Consider the following 23,945-nt stretch of genomic DNA (forward strand, 5'->3'; position numbering starts at 1 on the left):
TCATTTTTCTGTTAATTATTTTAGCAGTTTAACTTACTTGTAAAGATAGATAGCGTATACAAAAGTTTTGCATTATTCAATTATGTAATTTCATTACATGATACCAGTCATAATTCAGATATGCATCTGATTAATTTCTTTAAATCACGAAAACAAAATGTTTTTGTGTAAATTAAAAAAAAATGCGTTTGTGATTCTATTAATCTTGCATGCTTACAAATTACAATACGTAACATTTAATCTTACCTCGCCATTTTTTACGATACGCACTGCTTCTTTAGGAGTGAAAAGCGTCAGATGAGGGAAACTAACGCCGGCTCCGTCGGTGAAATGCACAAAGCCACGAACCTGGCTCTCTTCATCTTCCATCAACGCTTCGTAAGTGATGGCGTGGATTTTACACATGTCCACGTTCGTGTATTTGTGAGGATCGAACACACCTTAGATGGAAATTGCGTGTAACGAGCGATTGATAAGTAAAGTAAACGAGACGTAAAAGTCGTATTTTATACACAGAATAACATTCAAGCGTTTTGTAAATATAACGTAATAAATCGTACCTGGTCGAGCTATTATAACACGACGACCTTTTGCATCGCGGCCAGGTGCAGCAAAGAGATATCTGAAAGAAGAGATTGCAACCAAGTGACTGCATTCTTATACTATAACGAGATTAATTGATTAATTAAAAAAAAAAAAAATTTACCCCAATGACAGTAATTCGTCCATATTTGTCTCTGTGACGTCTAAATTGTGGAATGCCTGATGATATACCATACGGAGCAGCAGATATCTTTCAACGGCCTCCTGAGCCATTGGGACATTGAATTTTTTACATCGCAAGAATCTCAATAAGAATCGTGCATCTATTTAAAAAGGACGAATTAGCCAAGCGCTCAATGATCAATAACGCATGCGAAAGTTTTTTTTTTTACTTTGGTTAAATCACCGCGTGTGTCACAATGTTAAATATCTTTCCGTGAATCCACAAGGTAATCGTTACATTTGCATTTCAACGTCATTTTTAATAACATAGCCTTACCAAGACGGCAATTTTGAATGCGGGGATTCATTTTAATCCAATTACGCATCTGTTCGAGTGCCTGATCCCTGGTGTTTTTGTCCTCCCGCAGCTCGTCTTTCGCTATCTTCTGCGTCTCCGCCGTGAGGGTACACTCGTAATCATCTTCCTCAACTACCCATTTTACTGCTCCCATTTTGTTTTTGTTTAAAAGACGTCAGACGATCTACGTAAATCCTCAGAAATCTGAAATCATGACATTTATATATTTTATTGTTAACATTTTAAAACATATAATAATTGTATTTTAAAAATTCTATAGTTTGTACATTTATAGTATATTTTTTACTTCTTTCTTTCTTTTTTTTTTTTTTTTTTTTTTTTTTGAATGGTTCGATTAGCTATAATATCGGTGCTACACTTGCTGACCGGCTGACACAATTTCTGTTCAAAGTCGCGGTGACCACGACGAATGCGCCAAGAAGAAATGCGTCTCTTTCACTTCTTTGAAAGAGAGTGTATCGGTTACGTCGCCGGCCATTCGAGCGAGAACTCGGACCTTTCGTCAGTTTATGACATAACGATTAGCGTGGTACCATCGCGCCTGAGCCACGTGCTTATGTGTGCACCGGCCCGTTTCGCAATCGCTTTCTCCGGTTACGTAATAGGAATCGGTTGTTCGCCGATCTTTGTTCGCAGAAACAAACCGTCGCGACTTCTGCATAAGTGTCATTATCATCCCCGCTTAATAATTAAGCCACTTTAAACGTTACTGCAACGACGAGTGGGCCTAATTTCCCTCGCGACGCGACTCACGTTGAAAAAGCTGAGACAGAAACATTACTAATTGCCTACCTAATAACACGCTGTCTGTTTCAGCAAGAACTATTTTAGAACGAACGTAGCTATTTGCTTTTTTCCTATGAACTACATTTATTGCTCCCCCCCCCCAAAAAAAATGTACTTCTCAATCTTCAGCTTCGATCGTTCCCCTTTCCAAGTCGTGGACCTCCGCATGTCGGAGCTAAGGTAATTAGGGTTGTATAACCCTCTGTTGCAATAACGCCTTTACATATCGCGAACTGGACCCACAAAAATCCTAACGTGAAGAATACGTAATATCCGCGAAATTACGTCATCGTTTAAAAGATACAGAGTCGAAGGTAGGAAAAAAAAAAAAAAACATTACCTGAACCGAGGCGCGATCGAATCTGCGAAGTACGCACGTCAGATTTCAAGAGAAGTGTTAATAAGAAAAGGGGAGAAGTGGCGACCGTTAAGCCGTATCTTGGATTGTATCGGTTTCGCGATCTCGCGCCGATGAGACGTAATCGTGATACGCACAAAGTGCGCCGTGCCGTGATTATGATAGAGCCGGTTAAGGGTACACCGTCTTCTTCCGCGTAGAAAGTGCCACTTATCGCGCCGCTACTCGCGGAGCTTTCATCTCGCGGGCGCGCTCGATTACGCGTACAAGCTTTTTTTTAATTCTCTCTCTTTTCACGCGTGAATACGTTACGTCGATTGCATCACGTATATCCATCTTTTCGTTTTTACGAGATGAGATTTTTATTTCGCGTTATTACGATACGATCATGTAACTATTATGCTTACACTCGTGTATTCGCAGCGCTTATGTCACGGCATTTACGAGCAGTTAATGCTATTGTTTCGTTTATTTAATAAGTAACCATACCATTTCCCGTGTTCTTTCTTATTAACGCCTTTTTTTTCTTTTCTTTTTTTTTCCCTCTTCTGAAACATCAGTTTGCGTGACCAATGACGACGGATATTCCGTATTCCCAGTTTCAGTAATACCGACCTTTGCGATCAAGGACAGAACAAGCTGCTCTGAAGATCACAATTGAAATTCGTACGGCGTTAATCGACTCGACAAATTATTCTTGCAAACGTGATTGGAAAATTCAACGCGGACGTCACAGACAATGTCATTAGTTGTTGCCGCATAATTATCACTTTCAACCCTTTCGAATGATTGCGACTTAAATAGTTAAGAAAAATTGATATTTTAAGTGCACGATAAATTATTCGGCAAGAGATGTTTTACTTATTTTTAAGCACTGATAATTATAAATTTTAAATTTAACATGTGTCAAGATAAATTTTTTTTCTAATAAAAATTTAAAAGTAAAATTAAAAAAAGTATGATTAATTATTATACAAATTAAATATCTTTCGATAAATGTTCGCTAAATTAAACTCGATTTAATCTTTAAAACTGAATGACTTTAAGCGATTCTAATTATTTAACAAATGCTTAAAATTTTAATAAAGATAAATTAAAATAAAACTTTTTCACACCATTTCCAGTTTCGAAACTCGACTTACTGTACAAATTAATTATTTTTATTTATATGTTTAATTAAAAAAAAAAGTTAAAAGGTAAATTAAAATATTTTTAGTTATTTTATAATTCGAGAAAATAAATGAAAAATTTAAGAAATTAAATTATACTAAATAAAACAGTTTATTATATTATATTACGCTTACTCAATTTGTTTCTCTGGAAATCGTGTTAGAAGGTGAGATCTATATCTTAAGCACTATCCTCTAGAAGTGTCCTTATGATTACATGAACGTACTCCGATCGTGGTCGTCCAGGTGCACACTTGGAAGTGACTGCCCCACTCTTGCCGGTCGATCGCTCTTTTATAATTTCCACCGCCGTTCCTCCGCCGCCTCCTCTTTTCCAATCGCGAACGAATGTGTCCTCGCGGTGGTTCACGAACCTTCAGGGTACAAGTAGGCGGCCTCGCCTTCCCTTTGTTCCCCGGCGCACAGCCTGTATCAAAGCGTAATCCAAATCGAACTTTCTTGTAAAAGTTCCTGGGAAAGTGTAACCGGGCACTGTGCCAGTTCGATGCTCTACCACTCTTTTATAGGTACAACTAACAGAGTCATCGATGCATAGAATGCACAGCCTGCACTATTAGTTTCGTAACGACACCCTCGATTATACCCTCAAACGTGTACATTGGATCCGATTCTAGGCGCGATATCGTCCTTACGGCGACTTGGACCGCTAACATCCGGTTCGACCGGTCGGTTGAAGGTTAGTACAAAAAAGTACAAGAACCTTTTTGCAAATGGAAATTTTGCTAAGTTTATTTATTTTAATTGTGTCACCGCGGGTGTTCTTTTTTTAATATTATCCAATACTTGTGTTCGATGATGCATCGTGGAATAAAAAATTGTGAAAAACAGAGCATAAAAATGAAGCTCGCGAATAGTTGGAACAAAATTAATCGATTAGTAATTGACATCGGACTACTCTTTTAACGCATGGAAATTACTAAAATTTATTCCAAACAACTCACGCGGGTCATTATAATAAAAAAAAAATTAAAAAAAAAAACAATTTAATATTATTATTTGCGCTTTATCAGTAAGAAAGTAGCCTGTTTTTTATTAGTAAGAAAAAAGAAACCTGTTGTAAAGATAATTCGATACATGAAAAATATCGAGTCGGCGAACGTGCCCATTATCCGTGTCATCAAAACAGGATGTAAAGAATAATGTTCGGTAACGATGCTGAAAATTGTCGAGTCGCATTTGCATTTATCTCTGGCGGCACCTTGGTGGCAAACGAAATGGTCGTGTGCACACAGGATGTCCCTCTGTTGCCCCAATCGTTAGAAAGAACGAGCCGAGGTAATAAACGAGAAAAATTTCCCCGTATTTTCCAGGTTTCGCGATTTCCGTGGGAGAAAGACCAGCGGAGAATCGCTGCAATAAACTAATCGCGCGTTTTCGTGAACTTTCTATTTCCCGTCGCGGGACATTCGCAGAAGTGAAGTAGGGGTGAATTGTAAGTGCCACGATGTAATATACATAGTCTTTGCGTGTTACAGGACAAGCGTAACTTCTGACCAGTTGCGTCACATCTCATCGGTGTACGTAAGAGGTAAATGAGAGATATTAATTTTTTTTTTCTTTTACCCTGCAGACGTAACGTTTCTTTATCTTTTTATATAAAAACTTTTGAAGACATATTAAATAATATACAGTACAAGAGATTATTAGATTAACATAATAACTGTATTGCACTATGATATAATAATGAAATAATAATTTAAAATTAGTACAAGATATTTAAATAGATATTTAAATTTTTAAGTCTTTATAAAATTTAAGTTATATTATGTAGGGCGCGAATAAAGCAGACATCGCGTACATAAATGTGTATAATACCTATATTATCGATCATCCGACAGGCAACCTATGCTATTGTATTGTTCATTAGTATATTGTAACGTCAGCGTCGATAATGGTTCTTGACAACTGATCTCTTTTGTTTAGGGATTAATATAAACCGATAAAAAAAAAAAAATTACCCGTAACGTTAGAGGCGAGAGTTTTTTTTTTGTTAAGAAGCCGGCAAATAAAGAAAGTCATAAGAACGCGCGCGACTCCGACTGCAATGTCCGGCTGTACTTAAATATATTAAATAAAGATTGATCGCGGTTTTCGCCACGAATCTTTTCTTTTTATAATTAAATTATATTACCATCCTATAATTATTAATCAAGAGACAGCAGAAATTAATTTAAAAAAAAACCCCTTTACAATAATTTACTTTTAACTACTTTAATCAGTTATAAAAAAATTAATGCTAGGTTTATCACAAAAAGAAAATTGTAAAATTGATTGAGTCGCGTTTAAAGTTGCGTCATGAGGAAATCGTATAATACAAGCTTAATTAGAGAACAAATCTATAGACCGTAACAAAGATTAAAATCAAACTTTGATTAAATAATCTCTTATAAAGATCATAAAACAATGATATACGCGTGAGTTTATTGAACTTGGTTTAAAATCAGGAGTTTTTATTCAGTCGCTACTTCTCAAATAAAAATGGCACTGTTTGAGGGTATTTTAACCACAAGAGAAATGTAATTTTACATTATTTTTCAGCTTCTGAAAAATATCATCTCTACATTTTAATAATCAATGACTGATTAAGATCTATTTAAAATGCAATCGATTTTTTATATTTATGAAATATGTATTTATGTAATTATTTTTTTTTTTTTCCAAAGTTTGGCACTTAATTTATCGTAAATTAATTTTTATTTGTTAGAACGATGACTATGTGCCTGAAAAAAATTTCTTTCTCCTCCGTGTTATTACGTTTACGTTCACGGAAAAACAATTATTCATGTATGTTTTTTCTAGTTCTTATGTAGCTAAGAGAAAGAACAGAAAATAAAGTATAATTGAGCTATTTTTCAATTGCATAAGAGTGTTCGGTGGCAACAACGTAACATTTATAACATGGGCATAATACGTCGTTATTTAATGTTATTTAACCGTATGTAATATCATGGTTAGTTACTCAAAAATAATCATAAATCCAAATGCGATTATAGAAAGAAAGTTGTAAAGTCCATGATATTACGCACGATCGAGAATCCTGATTCGCGCAAGTTAAATGCGTAATCGTACGTAATTGTATACGCTTTTCACCGGACATAAGCGATCACACATCATCACCCACAAAAATTACTGCTCGTCTTCGTGATCCACAATCCGGAAGTAATGCGTACGGAAATTTCATCATGCATTCAGACGTTCGACGGACCGTGAACGTTCAAATAAACTTTCCCTAACGAAATTGTTAATCCGATATTTTTACATGATTAATCGACTTTTAGTAATTTAAGAATAATTACTTTCTTAATAAATACATAGTAATCGGACAATTATAGATGGAGAAAAAATTTTTTTGGACATTTGTATCGATTGAACTGTTAGAGGAGTTTCTTTTAATTCCAACATGTATAATTTGTCAACGTCCGTGTCACCAACAGATTACTTTTTGTCAACTCGACCCACATCTCTCCAAAATTATTATCTTTAAATTTAATGTATCGAGCTGAAGATATTCATTCAAATTATTTTAGTGTATTTTTAAGGCCACTTTGTGAGTCTCTGAGGTCATCTTTTAATTAGGTAATAATGATATGATATAGCCAAGTAGACTTATGGCATTCTTATCTTGATTACATTCATTGAGACCATCTGTTCTTAACATTATTACAAGCTTAATAATCATTTTTCCCATGTATAAAAAAAAATATCTTTCTCTGCAAATAATTTGTACAAAAGTAACAATTTTTTTTTTCTTTGTTGTTCTGAGTATTGTTAAAAATATTAAATATTCTCGAATGAGATTACATTAGACGATTGGTTGTTAAATCTCTTCTAAGATGTCTCTTAAATTGTTAAATTCAATTATTTTTATTTTTTACAAATACGCTTAATTTTCTAAAGTTTGATATTGTCTCAGTAAATAATACAGATAATTGATTATTAAATTTCTTTTGAGTTATTGGCCTAAGTGAAGACTCTGTTGATGTAAATGCAGGTGATACTTTATCTAGTTGGATCAACTCGTGAGATTTTATCGCAACATGTAGAAGAACAGAAGAGGATTCCTCAGAGTTGTCACTTTTCTAAAAGTCACTTTTGCTTAATTTGTTGAGAATACAGATTTACTTGGTCTGTCTTTAGTAAGTGTCATGGCCCGTTGACTATTTTTTGGCACGGATGGTCGGTCAAATATGATATAGACATTAATGACTGATTTATAAAACTATTTAAATTTACTGCAGTCAAATTGCTTATTGATATACACGTTGCTCGTTCATTGAAGTATCAATGCAATTGTTGCGACCTAAAATAAAATTAATTAGTACTTAAATCGACTAATCTGGCTTCGTGGCTACTTCAACTAACTTGTGTAATATTTTAAATTGTAAATAAAAAAAATAAGTACCTTCAAAAACAGTTTGTGTGTGTGTCTAAGGTCTGTATTCCACTTTGTGCGATTGATTCTTCTGATTTAACCTTTTTCGAGACGTTGGCTTTTAGATTATTTTCGATATTTTTTCAATTTAATTAATTCCTGGCCTATAACATCAAAACAAGATTTTTTTGAAAGAAAGACACCAAGATATTTTAATAAAGCGTTCTATGAATCACAAAAATATACGTTTCCACTTTCGTTTCTGTTCCTCGTCTCCGTCTCGCAAATCGGAAAACGTACATTATCGACCTATAATTGAATCAGAACGAGCAATGGGAGCAACAACAAACGTTATTTCGGCAACGTGTTCGAAACACAACCAACGCCGACTGTCTGTTATGAAAACTAATCCATCTCGGTTGTTAAACTGCTCATTCAGATGTCCCTATTCACACCTAGGATACATCTGTCGGCAGTCTACCACTTTAAATTATCGTCGTCACGAAAAAAATTATTAAAAAAAAATTCAATAAAGAATACACCTACGTATTCGAGCCATCAAATAAATTTTACAAAAATGCAAATCTAAAAAAGAGCCGGAAAATGTTTATTTATTTTAAGCTATGCTTTCTACACTTTTACGGTGCTTTCCTTCTCTGTCTCAAGCGCGAGCCCATTTGCTCATATCTCGACTCTGCTCGAAAAGCGAATGGTGCAAGTGCACCCACAGTGAGAAGTAACAGGCTATCAAACATCGCCGCCTGGCCCTACACTCCCTACATATGCCACGAAGCGGAGTCCCTCAAATCTCACGGTCGGTCTAATTAAGATATCGAAGGCTCGTAAAAAGAAAAATGTGCATGGATCTTTTTTTTCCCCGACAACGAAAAGGTCGCGCCAGCCTTCGCGTTGAAGAAAAAATTCACTTGTACGAGTTTCGACTCGTGTGTTTATTCGTTCCACAGCTCCGTAGATCGCGTTCGGTGTCAGAAGCCCGGTCTGGTGATTCTAAACGGTTTCCGGCCGTGCCAGGCCAGCCGGGACCGTGCTCAGTTCCTGCTCGCGTATCGACGAGCTAGGAACGGAGCGTTCTCGACGCGGCGCGCGCCGTTTTTCCTCGATTGTGATGTGACACTCGGTGGTTAAGCGTGACGGTGCGGCAGCGAGAGAAATCGAAAGTTAAAATGCGGTCGAGTACGATTACCCTGGCACGGGTTTGCCTGCCAATTCTGTTGCTGGTGGCCACGGCGACCGCGAGGATTCACAAGCTGGACATACGGGTCAGTCTCGCCTTCCAGACGGCGCGTCCGTCATTATCATTATCACACCGCCTGATCATGGATCTCGGAGAAGAAAGAGATGCTCGTGTCTCGAATCGTGCTCCGGAATGCGTATATCTGTTACTTAATATATTTACGAGCTGGTAATTATCGAACTGTAGATCGAAAAAAAAGGGGGACAAGAACTACGCGCAAATATCACAATTATGAAATCACGGAGATTAAACGAACATTGACGAGGTCACGCTTACGTCTTTTATTTCAGCTTGCATTACGTTATTTCGCGTTATGAGAAGTTATTTTTCTATCAATTTTGGACGTGTCTCTTGACCTGGCGATAGTTAATAGCCCGACTGGTATCAACGCGAGAATTACAATCTTGGATACTGCGACGTACTCGGTCACAGGTCATACTAATTCATTTGATCCTCGTGGAGGAACGTCCCTGAGAAAATATTCCACAGACTTGCAGAGAATCGAGGGAATGCCGGAGCGTCAGGATTTCTCCGGCGCACGGACCTGTTTCTTTCACAAAGAAAGGAGGCTGCGAATGCTTCGATCCCTTCGCTCTCTTTATCCTCGCGAAACGCATATACCTGACCCTGCTAACGGATGTCGTTCGCATTTCAGAAGGACGGCCGGCACTACATTACTCTGAGCACATTCGGCTTCTACAAGGGCGGCATTCTGACCGTGAATCTCACGAATTTTAAGTTCGAGCCAGCAGACGGTGGCAAAAAGCTTGCGCCAGAAAGCGCAAGCAAAGCGGTGGTGAGTTTTTAATAATAATCGGCTCGTTCGTTAATTTTCTTAATTTCTTAAAAAAATTGAAATTAATATTTCCCTCTTTATTTCAATTATAAAACGAACAAGAGTCTCGCGGTAAACGATAGAGAAATCGTAGATCTTTTATAAATATATAAATGGAAAAAAAAGGTTTGATTAGAAAGTACTCTACATTTTTTCATTTAACTATGTAAGTTTCGATAAGGTAGGAACGTGGGAATAATACGTCGCTCCGCCGTGCACCAACGGACACCTGTTTCTGTATTCCGCACTCGCGAGAATCACATGTGTTTAAAAATAAGTCCGCGAGTATGTGGACGTATCATCGCCTTGTTAGATTCGTGAATGACTCGTTCGTGGTTGACTATAGACGCAAATTGACATTCAAAGCTTCGCTATTAATTTTGTTCCACATATCACCATCGATTATTATTTTTTTCTAAGTTTCTAAAATTATTCGCGTCAATTCTTTTTTCTTCTTTTTTCTTTTTAGAGTTACTTAATTTAAAATTTAATATTTATCATAAAAATTATTATAGTCTAATAAAGAATTTTTTTTTCTTTTTAATAAAACAAGAAGTCAAGTATAAATAATTGTAAATTCATATAACAGATATAAATTTCGATTTTAATATCTTCACATTTTTTTTTTTACGTAGTTCGGATTCAGCTTGGGCCGAACACTCATTGACGCCATCAACCCGTACGTTCACAACCATCTAGATGGATGCCTGTTGCAAAACGTTTCGAATCTCAAAACGGAACAGAAGGATGACAGCTCGATTATATATTTTACAATGGATCTGAAGAATTTGACGTATGTATTTAGGAAATGTAGCGCGATGTTACGTCCAACGAACGCGTTCAACGGAAGCTCGCAATGTCGTTAAATTTCAATATTGCAGAATGCAGGTGAACTGCAGCAGCAACATACACGCGGCACACATCTACAAGGATCCAAGCGCGGTGCTGATGTACCGAACAAAGAGGAGTTCCCTGTCAGCGAGATTGAGCGATACCGCGCTTTTTCCGCGGAGAAAACGGAACACGTCGCACGGTGAGTTGCGCTTCGCACCGTGTACCTGTGGTTATTTCTACTCTTCTCCACGGCGGTAGTAAAATTGTACGAAGTGGTATGTCAGCGCGACAGTAAATATCGCTGACAAACGTGGCGAAACGAACGACACGAACTACGTTCCGTCGACTTTTCACGTCGATCCGGCGATATTTCTCTCATCTCCGAGTTGCGTTTGTATTTAACAACATTTCGCAACGTGTAACGAGAAGCGTTGCACCTGCAACACTTTGCATACGCTTAAAAACGGAATAATTACGCGGTAGAAGACAGACGTCTCTCTTACGCCAGCTTTTGTGTTCTGCATTCGAAGGAAGTCTTAAAACGCGATCACGTTACGAAAAATTTCGACCCAATTGACGTCGCTGTTCGCTATGAATAGATCATAGACCGGCCGCAATCCCATTTAGGACATACGCGAAAAATTAAGCCTAGTAAACGTTATCAGCGATGCGTGTGCTGTACATCAAAAATAACCATCGCGGCATTTGCCAGATATTTTCGACACTTCTTCACCGCCTAATATTAGAGACGCAAATTGCGAATACAACAGGTGCAAACTGGAGATTTCGTTGACGATTCCGAAACGAGTCATTTGTCGCGCGTAATAAATTTAGTCTGACGATTTCATTTCAAGCAAGTGTCGACGTAAATCATTGGCTCGTGAATAGATTCACGAAATTAAATAATTCATACGAACTTTGTTATTTGCGAGATAAAATTTTTCCACCCCTCGGAAATCAATGTCGAACAACCAGCGCGATAAAAAGGTTGATTTTACAGCGAACGGCACGCATGACTCTCGCACTTCTTTGAAACAAACGCTTTTAACGATGATCGATGAGGCACACGGTCACGAGGCGGCATCAGTGATCGAACGCTGCCTCAAATGAGAGACGCTATAATTAACGCGACGCGTCCCCGATTTTATAAATAACACAAAACTTAGATATTTTGGAAGGTCCGGTTAGGTAACTGTCTCTTTCGTATTTTAAATACATCTGTCACGAGTTACGGTCTTGTCTCAATTGCCGTTTACGACGCGAGATTATCCGAAGTAATAGTACGAAGCTCTTTTTTCTTTTTTACTTTCTTTCTTCCTATTAAAAAAAAAAAAAAATAAAAACGATGTAGACATTTTATCGCTTTGTAATGTCTAGCTTAGTTTAATCAAATTTCTTTCTATTTAGTGCTCGAGAAGGCTGTCGCTCGCAATGATCCGAAGCTCGGATCGGATAGCAACGCGTGTTCTCGTCTAAGATTACCGATGACGGTGGACACGGCGCCCAATGGCGAGAAATCGTACAACACGAGCCTTGTTATGTACGTCGCCACCGAGGAAGAGGAGGGTCTGTACAACCTGTACTTCCACAACTGTCGAAATTATGATAATAACAAAGAGCCGCTGTTCGTGGATTTCACGGTGAGATAATCCGCAGAATAGACTAGGACACATTGGCATAAACGACTATTAGCCACGTTTAAAAGACGTTTCTCTTTCGTAGGTGGAAATCGCGGAGATTAACAACGACAATTTCCTAAGCGCCGGCGAGATGCCACTTCCAGCTTTGTACTTTACGATGGCGTTACTCTTCTTCCTGTCGGGTTGCTTCTGGGTGTTTATTCTCAACAAGAGCAAGTAAGGGAAACGACAGCGCGAGATGTAATCGCGAGGTGCTCGCAAAAGCGGATTGTAAAATTTATTTTCGTTTTATAGGCATTCTGTATTCAAAATCCACTACCTAATGGCTATCCTGGTATATTTGAAGTCTTTCTCGTTACTGTTCCACGGTATAAATTACCACTTCATTCAGACCAAGGGCGAGCACGTGGAAGCGTGGGCGATTTTGTACTACATCACTCATCTCCTTAAAGGCGCCGTTCTTTTCATCACCATCGTGCTAATTGGCACAGGATGGAATTTTATAAAGCACATTCTTTCGGATAAGGAAAAGAAACTCTTTATGCTGGTCATACCGTTACAAGTAAAGTCCTTTCTGTGCTTGCTAGTTTAATTTTTTTTTTAATTAACTAATTAATTAAAATTAATTTTTAAAAATTAATTTATTTATTTAATTTATTTCTACTGTTACGTTATACGTCGTCGAGTTTTGTCTTATACGAGTACTATAACAGAATCGATCTATACGCTAAAAGTAATGTATTTCGTCGTAGGTACTGGCAAATGTAGCGGAGATAATAATCGAGGAAAGCGACGTGGGTAATTTGCGCCGCGAAACCTCGCGGGACATGTTCATACTCGTCGACCTGGTGTGCTGCGGTGCAATTCTATTTCCGGTGGTGTGGAGCATTCGGCATTTGGAGGAGGTCGCCCGCACAAACGATAAAGCGGCGATGAACTTACGCAAGCTAATGCTGTTCAAGCACTTTTACATTATGATAGTCTTCTACATATACTTCACCCGTATTATAATGTATATACTCAAGGTACGCAACAACCGCGAGCTAAGTACACGTCCGTCACTACGCCCGATAATCGTTTCTCTTCATAGATTACAGTGCGCTTTGACTATCAATGGTTGGATGAAACGTTCCGGGAGATGGCAACCTATGCATTCTTCGTTTTAACAGGCTACAAATTCCGACCGGCGTCCGCGACCACGTACTTTACGGTGCCGAGTGACGAAGTAGATCCAGATGACGACGACGACAAAACCGACGTCGTGTACGTATCAAAAGATTCCGGTGTATTTTCATTTATTGTATTTTATTTTATTTTTTTATTTTAAATTAAAAACAAAGGCACTAAAAATCTATTAGTGTGCAATATTTTATTTAAGCTTCATGTAATTATTAGCGTAAGCTTTGCCTTTTCTGAAATTCTGCTAACGTCTCGATAACTTTTCCAGTATCTCCGGCGGCGCCGGAATCAAAAGAGAATTCGGTACAGTGAGCAAAATGTCGAGGGCAGTGAGATCGGCGACTTTAAAAATCCCGTCTACTGAGAAGGAACAGCACGCTCTTTTCCACAAGTCTTCTCGCGAATACGACTGAGAATAAATCGTGATAAATCGCACGTATAATTTGCGAAACTTTATACTTTGGATTGAAGAAAAAATAACATAAAATAAAAGTGCGACGATAAACGAAGCAAGGGTAAGCTGTGAACGCGAAGCGAAAGAGATAACGTTTGTATATTTCTTACTTAAAAATTTATAATATATTATTTAGAGAAAATAAAAAATTAATTTTCCATTTAGAAAAGAAGTAAAAAAAAAAATAGCAAACTTTTGCAACAAATTGCTTCGAATTAAATAACAAAATATATTGTATAATATATTATTTCTAAATAAGTCATACTGTTAAAAAAAAAGCCAATTAACACATTTTGTTTCTCGATAATTTAACTTTAATCGTGCATTTCACTGTGAAAAATTTTTGAATCTCTTTCGCTTTTGTTACCAATCAATCCAATATTAGTGAGACATTTCTTGTTTTAGCTTTTTTTTTTCTTAGTAAGATATTCGATTAGAATAACTGCTCATTTTAACGTTCCACAATATTAATCTAACGTGAAAATTGCGAGCGATGATGCGAGCGCTTTTTTGACGCGCCTTTGTAGTCGGTTTTCCGTAGGCATTTAGAGAAACAATTCCATTTTTCTTTCTTTCTCACGTAACACGGGTTAAATATTTTCTTGATACATATATCCCATCTTGCAAACAGTCCGGATACTTTTGTATCGTACTTTGTAATTTTACTTTTTAGACAAGCAACCGAATTAAATGGCACAATAAACTTATCCAATAATATGTGTCCTCTCGCGATATTAAGCGATACTAGTGCATTAGGGTTAATTAATATATAAATATCGGTGACACGGATTTATTCGCAAATGAATGAGGGATAAAAAATAATTCTTAACCGGAAAGATATCGAAAGAAAGTTTTTTAACACCCAGAAACGTACCGAAGTACACATTACATTGAGTCATCACATTTTCAATGCTCTTTTGGTTTAAAATTTACATTTATTATATTTTATTTTATTTTATTTTATTAATTATCGTAAAGTAAAATTATTATATTTTGTTAAGTATTAATGATTTTATTAAGTATATATTATATATTAATTATAGGTTTATAAATTCGTTACGTATTTATAAATAAAATTTTTTTTTTTTTTTTAAGATTAGATGTTTGTAGGGACATTAACTTTTTAAAAACATCACACCGTGTGCTAGAAATACAGATCCTCGAGTAAATATAGTACTTATTATTGTACATATATTACTGTCACGTAATTACGTAATTATCAGGGTCATATTTATCTATTAACTGCATATTCCAAACGTATTGCTCTACGAAAGATGAACATGATCTTGATTACAGTTATAACTATAATTATGTCGTACATATTGAATGGAACACGATAAGTTGAAGAAATAAAGAGGATATTTTTATGAATACGTTGTGTTAATTCTTATTTCTTTACCAACCTATCCCAACTGAACCTTCAGGACGAACCTTCGAAGACGAATATCAAACGAAGCTGCGTAAACCCACACGATCCGGAATTCAAATTGGTTTCCATTCGAGTGGGATAACTTCAGCGAAACCTCAATTAATTCAACCGACAGGGTCCACGTGATTATATAATTTATCGTATAATCTGTTCGTCAAGTCCGCTCGGAATTATAAATCAAATTGGCAACGAGAGCTGGTCGGCAGTTCGTTTTAGTCAATTTACATTTTGTGGCGGAGATGCCAAGAGGCGATAAAGTAGATTTAGAATGACGGCGTTTTCATTGCTCTCGCCGTATAAACGTACGTTTTTACGGCCGCCATAAACGTCGCCTGCGTTTTTGCATCGAAACGCGCGAATGGGAGAATCGCCGGCTCACCTTTACGAAACGCGTATAAAGACGAAAGTTAAAGATCCTGCGAGACTCGGGGTGGTAGTTTTTGCAGCGGGTATCTGGGAAAAAGCGGAGAGAACCTAAAACCGTATAACCGATACAGTTATCACATAGGAAAGTTGTAACAATGTACGCGTACGCGAGCTGATAAATACTTTATGCTTTCGACTTTGCGATCGACTTGCTTTTATAGATCGTATATTTTGTCAATATACTTATAAAAAAAGCATTACTCTCACGCCAGCAAATTGAATATTCATGTTTCGCGTTTAAGGGCGTAGGCAAATCTTAAAGATAAAAAAAAAAAAAAAAAAAAAAAAAAGAAACACTCGGAAAGAATATATTAATATTAATAATAATAATTCGGAGAAATTAATATTAATGCAGTTGAACGGCAACGAGATAAATGTTTAAATTTAATTAATATGCATACGTGTAGCGAAACTTTCGGGATTAAACTAGAACAGAAGGTAATGTCTTCTCGCGGTGTTTCAAGCTTCATAAGAATTTATCCCGACGTGACAAGGGCTAGCCTTGGCATTTACGAGTCGTCTAATAGTTCCTAGCGGACTATCCCTTTCTGTCACGCGCGCATACTGCTCGTCGCGAACTCTCGCACGTTCTCGATTACTTCAACTTTGACTATTACGTTCTGTCGAAGTGGCCAGTGACGACAGCAATATTCGGCACGGCGGATTCCTAATGCTTTATTTCGACGAAGTATTGCGCGGGTTTTTACAAAGTAATCTTCCACGTCGCGGAAAAAACTTGCGAGAACCGCGCTCTGCATTGTTCGACCTCAGAATTTTTCTACACCCTCGTAGATGTTTTCGTACAGAATTAATTTTCGGTTATTGAGCCACAAGAGAATAATTAGTTGTTCCCTATAATCTCGTATTTTTCGTCTTGTTGGATTTTACTTCGCGACTGGATGCCGAGTTTAATTACACGGCGTTGTTCTTTAGCAGTAAAATTACCGGCAATTATGTACAATTTCGACTATTTAACAGAATTCGTACATTTCTTTTTATTATTTCTCAGAAAAAAAAAAAAAAAAAAAAAAAAAACTGAAAGAGGATAAGTAGATAGGTCAAATTAATTTCGATATACGACTGCCTTTGTAAAATGTAGACGAAATGTGGGATTCTTATGATAAAACAAGTATCGATTCTACGACCTACGAAGTAACTCATCGCGCTCGGAGATACACAGAAATCTTTTTTTCCACAGAATCTCCTCTGCCCTCGCTTTCGACCCCATACCGAGGCACGCGGATTCGTAAGTTCTACTCCCCGTGGATTGTGCACATAATTCACTCCATTTTGGTCAAAGTAACTCTACGTGCTGCTCTCAAAACAAGAAAGCTATAGAAATTCTTACCGTTAGAATAAGTGATTAATATCGAGTTGTTCGCGTAAATAAAATAAAATACTTTTTAGAATCAAATACATATTATTATCAATTTTTCTGTAATGTAAAAATTAAAAAAAAAAAAATAGTATATGTACATTTCAAAAATCAATATTATTTTCGAATAACGCATGATTGTTACGTCTTAGTTAAATTTTATATCAAGAAAAATGGTAGAAGAATTTGAAAAAACAATATGAATCATGAATCTCCCGAGAGCTCGCAAATGGAGCGTCTGGGGATGCCGGAAACATAAACGCGCCACTGTCACCCCTGCTCTTCATCATCTTATTTAGAACTTTCTCCATTTACGTCAGTTAGAACTGCGACTTAGAAAGGGATGCGAAATGCCGGAATTAGTTAGCTAATATTCCAAGTTATAGACTACCTGGATTAGTTGATCAAGGTTATCGAGGGGGTGATTCATCCTTTTATGGAGCTCAAGGGGTTTCGAAAATACGAAAAAGTTGGACGGATCATCGACGAATTTACTCGCGGGAGGCTTCCTTACGCAACTCACCGTGGTAATGTAGGACGACGCCTCCTCTTCGTAATCGCTGAACGAAAATGATTACGAGCAATAAATCTCAAACCTTCGCAGTTTAACGTAACAGCGTCTAGATGTCCAGGTAGCCCAGACAAGCAACATTCCCCTTTCTCTCTTTCTCTCTCGTTATAAAAGTTACGGTGCGTCACGATTAAAGTAGATTGCAAGGGTCCGCGGTTAAAAAGTCGACGCCCGGCGTAAAGTTTTTTCTGCGGAACGTTTTTCCACGCGCGAAGTGACAACGTTAATCACGCAGATCGGCGAAATTTCGTTACTCCTTTCGCGCGTTAATTCACCTCACCCACGAGCCGTCTACGTTTTCGTCCAGCGAGAGAAAAATGCGAGGTAATATAACTTACAGATGCAACTTGAGATATATATGTTTCATTCCGGATTAAATTCGTGGAATTAAATAAACGTTGCTCCAAAAGAATAAAAAAATAAAAAAATAAATAAAAAGAAGCTCTTTGATATTTTTTATGGCTCCCTCTTTTCTGTACGAATCATCGTTTTCCCCCGTATTATTTCGCAAGTTTATCTACGATGCTCCCCGTGATGCGAGGCACTCCCTAGCATTTCCCAGGCGGTGGCGCCGAGCGTATGAATATCAGATAAGAGCCTTGAGCCGTGGACGGCCAAGTGCGGACAACGCGATTAGATTAAGGTTTACTATATTTATAGAACTCGCGGCTCGCGACGTGATTAGCGTCATCTTGTTACCTGGCTCTTCGCGCCCTCGTCTTGTTAATTTCGCCGTCGCCAACGTCGTCGAGAGGAATCCGCCACCAATTTCATCATTGCATTTTCATATCTCGGCGAAGAGAACGATTTCATATGTATCTATCGGACATGAACAAACTTTCTGTTTTTTTCTTTATCGGTCTTCCGAAATACTTCCATATCGATGATACCACGGAACGTTTTCTCAAGAACCCTAACATTACCAGAAATATCATTCCGTCTTCTTACTTTCTTTTCCTCCGCTCTGTTTTTCTCGCGAATCTCCGTAGCGACGCATGCGTCGGCTTGATCGGGACCATCGGACTCGTGCACTCGCGAAAATTCTCCAGTTGGCGCCGCGACGCGCTCGAAGGAGCTCTTGTTCGTTCGACGAGTATTCCGGGGAAGCGACGACGAAATCCGGCAATCACGAAAGGGACGAATAAAGGAAACGGATTCCAGCGGAGAAAGAAAAAAAAAAATAGTACGCGAGCGTCAGTTTTTACTTCTCTTTTCCGGAAGTAGCGCGTGCGAAGTCGCAAGAGATGACTGCAACGCAATCGACACGCATCCCGAGGTAATTATGACATCGTTGCTGTTCAGATACGTTTTAATAAGCCGAGAATGCGATTCGGGACAACTCGAGGAGTTCTACCACGATTCGACACGTGTTCTCCGATCGTTGGCGCGAAGCAATATGCACGCGGTGTGCATTTTCCCGCAAGCGCAAAGCGATGCAATTCACCAGAGCAGACACGTGTTAAGCACACCGTTCTAATTAATGAGTGAAGATAACAGGCAATCAATTATGTTGATTAGCGAGCCGCAAGAAAGCGCTAACGTTAAGTCATCACCGCGTATTAGTCCACGCTTTGTTTTACACTCTTTAATCAGGATAATTAAAAACTAATACGCTTTGAAAAAAAAAAGAAAAAAAAAATTGTAATGCAGTTGTCAATCGTTATCCATTTAATCGCGCACCCTTCGTGGAAATAAATATGACGATAATTCATCTCCTGTCGCATAAAAATCCCCACGGGAACAATTCTATTATCTAAAGACACCGTGCTCCTCCTCCCGCCCCCCTCTGTTGTTCTGCCGCTATTTTAAACGTATTAATCCGCATGTGGCATTTTGTTTTAGTTTAAACAAATCGAGCGGGGGGTTTTCATTGAAAGTATTCGGGCGCGGCACCGGAATTTAATTAGCTCTCGGCGCGCGTTATAAACGGCCGCGGGCCGAAATTAATGTTTCAGCCGATATAAAATATTTAAGGGATTACCCTCCGCAAACCGCAATTGTATCACGCGGCGGGCAAGCGGGCGTATGACGCAAATTAAAACGTAACGCGGCTTTCAACGCGGGCGGGTCACACGCGCCCGAATATTCACGCTGGCACATCCGCGCGCCAGCCCCGAATATTTATCGCCGCGAAGGAAATTTGCGCGTAAAAATGCATAGCGGCGGATACCAAAGAAACGTGCGTTGCGTTGATGATGTAGCGTAAAATTAGATCCGGCTAAAAGCGCGCTCGGCATTCGCTAAAAATCACACGTAATATAATCGGATATATCCATATAGTATATATATATACATATATTTTATTACAAGCGATACGCGTATAATCATTTCCGTAAGGCCGAAACTATTCCGGTGCAACGCGATAAATTCCATTTTTCTCATTAATTAATATATCAACGCCGCGTTGATGTCCATGACAATCGACACGTTGATAACAATTGTGATGTAAAATCTGCAAGAGATCTCGTCACGTTAACAAACGTCGCGTTACAACGGATCATTACTGATTGAATAGATTATTTACGCTTCGTTCGTGCTTCTTTATTTTACGAAGAGGACAAAGTGATGCGTGCACGCCGCTCTTTCTTTTAGGACGCGAAATGAATAATTTAGGAACTTAATTTCGTTCCTTCGTTTAATCCATCTGTGTTTTTCCGCCCGTTATTTATTCCGCAACGATTCAAATAGACGATTTTCGAAATAGTTTTGTACATTAGACCGCGCGAAAGAGTGTTCGGATGTCGGAGCATTATTATACTTCGCCTCGAGCTCCCCGCAAACGATCGGGCAGAGATGAAAGAATTCGGGTGATGAATGAAGATTGTTGCCTGGAAATGGGCGAGAGGACGAAAGAGGGAAGTGGAGGGTCAAGTCGGTATCGCATGCTTCGAAGAGGATTCTCTTGAGTGCACTCGCGAGATCCTTGTCAGCGCAAGTGCCTCTATTTCGCTAAGTTTAAAGTTCGCCGGCTTGTCCGTATCATTTGCCGCGACGATCCTTGGGCGACGGTATTTCAAACCCCCGTATATACGCTACGTACGCTGCGAGGACGAGGCCACCGTAGGGCTTCGTTCGCCGGACACTCGTAAAATACAACAAAGAATGCATGTATCATATTTACTGTTCCTAAGCGCGACTCGCGGTAATGTCGGGTACACGGGCGTCGTCGGTGCCTGACCTAAAAATAAATCCGTGGCGCCCGGATACTGTACTTTATGTTACCTTTAATGCGGACGAATGTACAGATTTATGTAGGAGCCATGCGACACCGGGCGGGGTCGCTAATACTGTCGGGGCTTCGGTACCGTACGTATGCTCGGAGTTATCATCGCGATGCGCCGCGATGTTTACCGAGAGAGATCGGAAAGCACGGCTTGTGTATGCAGGCCTGCGACTGTGCACGTACGTACGTACAATAGCGGCATAATAGCGCGGACGAACGATAAGCTAATAAAGTCGGGAGAGGGGGGAAAAGCCGGCGCTCGTTAACGTCCCTTTTTTATCGCGAAAACGTGCTCCGCCGAGAGCGTAATTATTACTATCCGCGGCGGCGAGACGATTTAATCGTGGCGTCATGTCTGCAACTAGTGCATCGGGACAATCTTACAAGCCGCCCTCTTCCCGTCCGTTCCCTCGTGGCATCCGGTGCCGTACTCGCCACGTTTACGACTATTCGAAATCCGGCCACGATTCGCGAGCGGCGAGCGAGAAAAAAACATCTTTTTTTTTTCCTCTGTCCCTTCCCGCATTTGATTCTCGCGTTGAACTTATATTAAAAATGTTGGCAGATACGACGTGACGCGAATAAATCCCGCTGTCAGTACGTACATGCACGAATACATCATCGTGTACATATTATGTCGATCTGAGTAACGACAGACGTTATGGTTACGATATTTGAGGTCGAAAAGAGAAAAAAAAAAAAAAAAGAAGGAAGAAGACGTAATAGAAATTCACAACGCCGCCGATGTCAAGAGGGGTTCGTGCACGATGTCATCGTGTAAGTGCCGTGGAAAAAGAAGGGGAAGCAATAAGGGTTGATTGAATGCTTGGCGGGAGGTTATAATATCTTTGTGACATTATTAATGCATTAACGGTATCGATAAAAGAGTTTCGTGCAACGGAAGTACCGATGAGACGATTGGAAAAACTTTTGTTTATAAAATAATTATTCTAAATGTTCCTTTAATTTTAAAGTATTATTTTTATCATTTTATTTTATCTATTAATATCCCTAGCATGTTCTTTTTCTTTTATTTGAATATTAACAATTTAATTAAATACTAGAATAGAATATTATAAAATATAATAAGAAAAATCAAGTTTCATATATTTTGATTCTAATTAAATTAAAGATCTTAATTTCATTAAAATATCGTATGCACATTTTTGTTTATACGTACGTATAAAATCAATCGTGTACTAACAACTGCTGTTAGTGTTGCGCAACTGGTGCGCGAAATTGATCTTTCTTCGCAAAATCGGTATTCCCTGGACACCTTTTAACAGCGCGAAAAACATTCGTCGTCGCGAAAAGCTCACGTAATCACGTTTTAACCGCCATTGAGGATAATTGCACGGAGCTCTCTAAGCAGATTCTAATAAGAAATTCCCCCGACGCGCCGACCTTGCGCAGCTAATTAAAAACCAAATTTGCTAAAATTTGCCTGCCCCAGCCGGAATTTTCGTGGAGAGTGTTCTTGTACTGAATGAAAATGAAAACTTCCCAATTTTCTCGGTTGCAACTTTAACGCAATATTTCTTATAAAATCTTTGAACGAAACGGACGAAATAAATCACAAATTGGCTAGCTAATTATTAAGTAACGGTGGGCATCAATTTCCACTCGGAGTATGTACGTTTTACACGCTACGTGAAGTTAACGTTTAAAAAGCTTTAAAAAAAAAAGAAAAAATAAAAAAAAAAAAGAATTCAGTTTTACATTCGGCACAGATGTGCGATAGCAGATGTCGTTCGCTGGAAGATGATATTCCGCGGTAAATTTACGAGGATGGAAATCGAGCAGGTGGAACGCCAGGCAACCGATTGATACCTTCCCGATTCGTGCGCAGAGTCAGAAGCGAAAGGATGGAAAGAAGGAAACGGTGGAATCTTAAAGCGAAGGAATAAAATCATCGCTGGACTGCCGCCGTGCGAAAACGCGACGCCCGCTCGATTTTTATCACAGTGGCCTAACGATCGATCGATCGCGCCCGAATGCCTCCTCGACAAACGATACTCCGGATTTACAATTAGATCTCAAAGTGTGCCGAAAGTCGGTCGGATTTCGAGATGACCGATTTTGAAATGCCTCGTCGCAGTGGTCGAACGGTACGCAACAGCGGTTTAATCGAATCTTTTTCCGCAACAAATTCGCCGGTTAATCTTATCAGCTCCACATTTTTCTCGTACACTCGTACTAGTTTGCCGAGAGAGAATTTTTTTAATCGAGGATTATATTCGTATCTGGACGTTACGTGCGTTAGTAGTTGAAGACCGTTCATTCACCGCTGCAATTTAACGCGTTCGCGATGATTCCTTTTAGAATTCGCTTATATCATTTTAACGCTCTCGCAAGACGATATCGTTACAATCAGGACGGCAGACGGGTAATAAATTTCATCGCTTTGACGCGCCCGTTAACCGCCGGGCAACGTTCGACTCCCACACGTGGGGGTTGGCTCGGAAGTACGACACCATCGGCGGGCTTTTAATTGTAAACAAAACCACCGAGCTATAAATTTGTTTAATTAACACGGCTATGCGACAGTTCAGCTCATGCATATTCCCTTCTATATTTACCCGGTCTCTTTTCCTCTCCCATCTCTTTCACCCTCGCTCGGTTTCCATTTCAGTTTTTTTCTTTTTTTTTTTCTCTCTCATTCCTTTCCCGTTAACTTTATATCTTTCATCTAATAAAACACGCGTGCGGCGGGCTCGCTTGTAAAGGCGTTACTGTTTTCAACGATTGACATATCGATTCGTTAACGTGTATTTATTAAATTGACTGAAACACGATAGTAAACTGTCGCACGGTGATCGTAAATCGCGTCGATTTAACTTTGCACGTTAATAACTCAACCGAACTCATCCAAATTTGGCGCACGATAGTTTTGAATAATATTAAAGAATTATAATAATGACTCTGAGCACGTTG

General features: G+C 38.8%; 3 protein-coding genes across 5 annotated transcripts in view; 2 read left to right on the forward strand and 1 right to left on the reverse strand.

Annotated features, from left to right (window-relative positions):
• LOC139105108 (alpha-tocopherol transfer protein-like) overlaps positions 1 to 23,945 on the reverse strand; it is a 39,085-nt gene that overhangs the window by 759 nt on the left and 14,381 nt on the right. The window contains exons 1-5 of one of the 3 annotated variants that reach the window (XM_070661013.1): positions 3,625 to 4,153; positions 1,043 to 1,267; positions 707 to 866; positions 561 to 622; positions 247 to 440 (exon numbers count right to left, since the gene is read on the reverse strand). In XM_070661013.1, coding sequence (XP_070517114.1) covers positions 247 to 440; positions 561 to 622; positions 707 to 866; positions 1,043 to 1,217 — 591 coding nt within the window. In that variant the 5' untranslated portion in view covers positions 1,218 to 1,267; positions 3,625 to 4,153. Of the gene's footprint in view, positions 1 to 246; positions 441 to 560; positions 623 to 706; positions 867 to 1,042; positions 1,268 to 3,532; positions 4,154 to 23,945 lie in introns of those variants that run through there. The other 2 variants (XM_070661012.1, XM_070661014.1) reach the window with 2 other exon arrangements.
• Positions 8,838 to 15,358, forward strand: LOC139105104 (protein GPR107). Its single transcript, XM_070661006.1, has 10 exons — positions 8,838 to 9,070; positions 9,701 to 9,841; positions 10,516 to 10,673; positions 10,762 to 10,913; positions 12,122 to 12,354; positions 12,437 to 12,570; positions 12,649 to 12,916; positions 13,107 to 13,379; positions 13,445 to 13,617; positions 13,802 to 15,358. Exons 1-10 carry the CDS (start codon positions 8,975 to 8,977, stop codon positions 13,944 to 13,946), a joined length of 1,773 nt encoding a protein of 590 aa, XP_070517107.1. The 5' UTR covers positions 8,838 to 8,974; the 3' UTR covers positions 13,947 to 15,358.
• LOC139105106 (probable G-protein coupled receptor B0563.6) overlaps positions 18,869 to 23,945 on the forward strand; it is a 33,059-nt gene continuing 27,982 nt past the window's right edge. The window contains exon 1 of the mRNA XM_070661009.1: positions 18,869 to 19,064. The gene's annotated coding sequence lies outside the window, so the exon portion shown is untranslated. The remainder of the gene's footprint in view (positions 19,065 to 23,945) is intronic.

This window comes from Cardiocondyla obscurior, linkage group LG08 (assembly GCF_019399895.1).
Source record: "Cardiocondyla obscurior isolate alpha-2009 linkage group LG08, Cobs3.1, whole genome shotgun sequence".
NCBI classification, from domain to species: Eukaryota; Metazoa; Arthropoda; class Insecta; order Hymenoptera; family Formicidae; genus Cardiocondyla; species Cardiocondyla obscurior.